The 3,313-nt window shown below is 36.9% G+C and overlaps 1 protein-coding gene across 1 annotated transcript; it reads right to left on the bottom strand.

Moving 5' to 3' along the window:
* Window positions 1-1,664: 1,664 nt before the first annotated feature.
* LOC111890781 (probable membrane-associated kinase regulator 1) lies at window positions 1,665-2,987 on the bottom strand. The gene has a single exon (XM_023886869.3). The coding sequence runs from the start codon at window positions 2,828-2,830 to the stop codon at window positions 1,856-1,858; it is 975 nt and encodes a 324-aa protein (XP_023742637.1). The 5' UTR covers window positions 2,831-2,987; the 3' UTR covers window positions 1,665-1,855.
* Between the last annotated feature and the right edge of the window lie 326 nt (window positions 2,988-3,313).

Genomic DNA, 3,313 nt, shown 5'->3' with positions numbered 1-3,313 from the left:
AATCTAGGGCTTGACTGCCATGGATGAAAGAGATTCAAAAGTCGCTAGGAAACAACATAAAGATCTAAACGCCGCCGGAGCTGGGATTTTCAGAAACAAAGCTAGGCTCAACAATCTTTAGAAACAGAACTAGGGTTTTTAGTTGGCGGTGATTTCCGGCGAGTATGGGGGCACTGAGTCGTTGTTAGTGGTGGTTTTCCATGCGGTAATGAAAAGATAGATAGATAGATGGAGTTGGTGTGGTTATTAGCGAGTATAGCAGCGCCGACGGTGATTTCCGATGAGACAAGGGAGAGAAAGTATGGTGGGAGATGAGATATTTTCCAGTGACACAATGGAGAGAGACGACAGAGAAAATGATTTCTTAAGAGAGATGAATTGTGGGCTTTTATATTTTTAATTATATAACAATTAAAATATAAATTAGAGTAAATATTAAAAATGATAAATAAAAAAATAATAATAAGTTAAAAAAGAATATAATATAATAAAAAATAAATATAATGACATAATAATTTTTTCAAGCTAATAAGGAACAAAAACAGTAAGAAAATCTAAAATTTGACCATTGCTACACCACAAAAGTTTTTAGATTAAAAACACATAATTTTAACGAACAATGTAACCATTCTTGCAATTTTGTCAACTAAATATCAACACCAGTAACAAATTTAGTGATAAATTATCTACAACAATATTTTGTTGAACAAATTCAATATAGTAAATGATACAAACAACAAGATAACTAAACATAAATGGTTGGGACTACAGATTAATTTTGAATACGGTCAAAGGAGAGAGAGAAGGAAGTGGGGAGTGTAAAGTTGATAGTGATAAGTTCAATGATGGCCTATCTCCATCTTCCCATCATTTCATATCTGTCTGTTACTCTGTTTTGTTCAGTTATTAACCGAGCAATTATATCTCAAGTTGGTCTTCTGTACACGTCTAGATAATGTCTTTGTCACAATCTCATCAAAACACAACGCATCATCTCCTACCAACTTCTTCAATGGATTCCTAATTATATTCATTTTAAGATACATGTAATTATAAGTTGATATTCAATTTCACCCTTTAAGACCCAGATCTAATATCCATAAGCTAAAGGGATCGAAGGTGGTTGTCAATAAATTGGCGTTATTATCCAAGCCAGGAAGAGTAAAAGTACACTGGCATCACCATCGTAAACCTAGCATTCGCACATGGAACGTGGCCCTCATCAATTATTTGCCTATTATTAATTCATTTTATATCATTAATATCAGTTAAGTCAGTCAATAAGTTATACTCTATTACCCATAACAAATATATATAATGTAAACTACGTCTAATAATAACGAGATATCTATACATAGTTATGTAATTGGTAAAATACTAAAATGATAGCTAAAAGTTGATAGTTGAAGTTTTTAATTGTATATAACCTTCTTATAAATTTGATTTCATTTTACCAATATATGTTGATTTAAAAATAAAAAAAGAAAATTAATTGAATATAACTTTAATAGCAACAAAAGTTTACTACCACATAGCCGTACATATTAAGCCATATGCTACCGATTCATTGTTCATGAATATGCAAATACATGCACAAGTTATTCGAAAAATCCAACCGAAGATGACAATCATGCATGTGTTAGTCGATCAATATAAAAAAAAGATTATTGTAACAACTCATAGTAAGTCTAATAAATGATTTAAGGTTTACATTTTCAAGTACTTGCTAGCAAATCTACCAAAACCAGTCAGATCCAGATCACAGGCGAAGTAAATACCTTGTACCTTGCGCAAATGGCCGGACTTGTAACCTGTAGGCTTCCACCGTCTTCTTCTTCTTCTTCTCCTTCTTCTTCTAGTTGTTCTGAGTCATGGAGTTCTTACAATGCGCTATCGCCCCTTGAATCGCGCTCTGCAATTCCTCCATGGATGACGAGTTGTTGGAGTAGATGCCGCCGCCGGTTCCTCTCATCACACTGTTCCGACATAGAACTCCAGAGTGACTAGGAGATGACCGCATGGATGATGGGCAGCTCGATACGCAGCTTCTCCTTCTAGGATACCGGAGATTTCCTGAGAACGAGTGAGAGATTACGTCGTTTTCCTTGTTGCTTCTGATCTCCTCCGTTTTAGGAGGAGGTGGAGGAGGACCCGTTTTCTTAACCTGAAAAGTCTGACCCTGTCTTTGCGATAGCTTTTCGTACAACGGTTTTGCTTTCTTCAGATACTTTCGTATCATTTCTTTAGCTGTCACACTCATGCGTTTAACGGAAGATCCGGTTAAGATATCTTGGTCAATACGGGCGGCGGTAGTAGTACCAGTGGTGGCCGGAGCTTTGGTTTCCTTGCGGAAGACAGATGAGAATCTAGATAAGGAGAAGTACTTATTGGGTTTCTTGTGGTGGTGGGAGATGAAAGGCTGGGTTTGTAAGGTAGAAGGGAATAGTTTGGTTTGGAGATGAAGGTCGTCGTCAGTGACGGAGCTGGGTCGGGAGGAGTCGCATCCGTCGGTGGAGAAGGAGGAGTGGGAGTCAGAGGAGTGGCGGGCGGTGGTGGCGGATGAAGATGTGGAGGAGGAAGAGAGAAGCAAGGTGCGTACCATGGAAATGCGAGGGGAGAGGTGAAGAGGGAGAAGTTGGCCCTTGTAAAAGAGGTCGTCGGCGGGGCAAAGATTGGTGGCGGAGGATTTGCGAGGGGAGAGAGAGATGGTGAATTCGAAATCGGAGGAGGAGGATGAATGAGTAGGGGAGGATGGGAGTGTTTGTGATCTGGGGGTTTTCCCAGCTTTACGAAGATGACGATTATGATGAAGATGATGATGATCCGCCATTTGTAAAATGGAGATAAGCTCTGTTACATTGTTAGATCTATGTCAATGGCTGGTACTTTATGGAAGAAGAGAGAGAGAGAGAAAGAGAACAGGTGTTGACAGGGTTATGATTTAATGTGATTAGATTGGAGGGGTTCAAGTATAAGACATTGGAAAGGGAGTAGGGTGATGCCATGTTTGGCTCTATCTTCGTAAACTAATCTAAGTTTTCTAGGGTTTTGGACTTATTCTTAAAACTTTTCTGTTGATTTTTAGCAAAAATATCCATACAAAAAGTTTAAAAGGCAGTACTTCATGAATATGATTGTAAAATTTAACATATTTTCAGAATACAGTATCATATTATATTATAGTATATAATTATATAAATATATTTCTTGTATTAATATATAATTCAACATACATAAACTTTTAACCCTTTTTTTATTTTTATTCATTTATTTTTGGAAAAATTGTTTTATATTAAAGCTGGTCAACATTAGC

This window comes from Lactuca sativa, chromosome 5 (assembly GCF_002870075.4).
Source record: "Lactuca sativa cultivar Salinas chromosome 5, Lsat_Salinas_v11, whole genome shotgun sequence".
In the NCBI taxonomy this organism is placed as follows: domain Eukaryota; kingdom Viridiplantae; phylum Streptophyta; class Magnoliopsida; order Asterales; family Asteraceae; genus Lactuca; species Lactuca sativa.
Note: the sequence above shows the minus strand (reverse complement) of the source record. Positions and strands in the feature narration are given on the sequence as shown.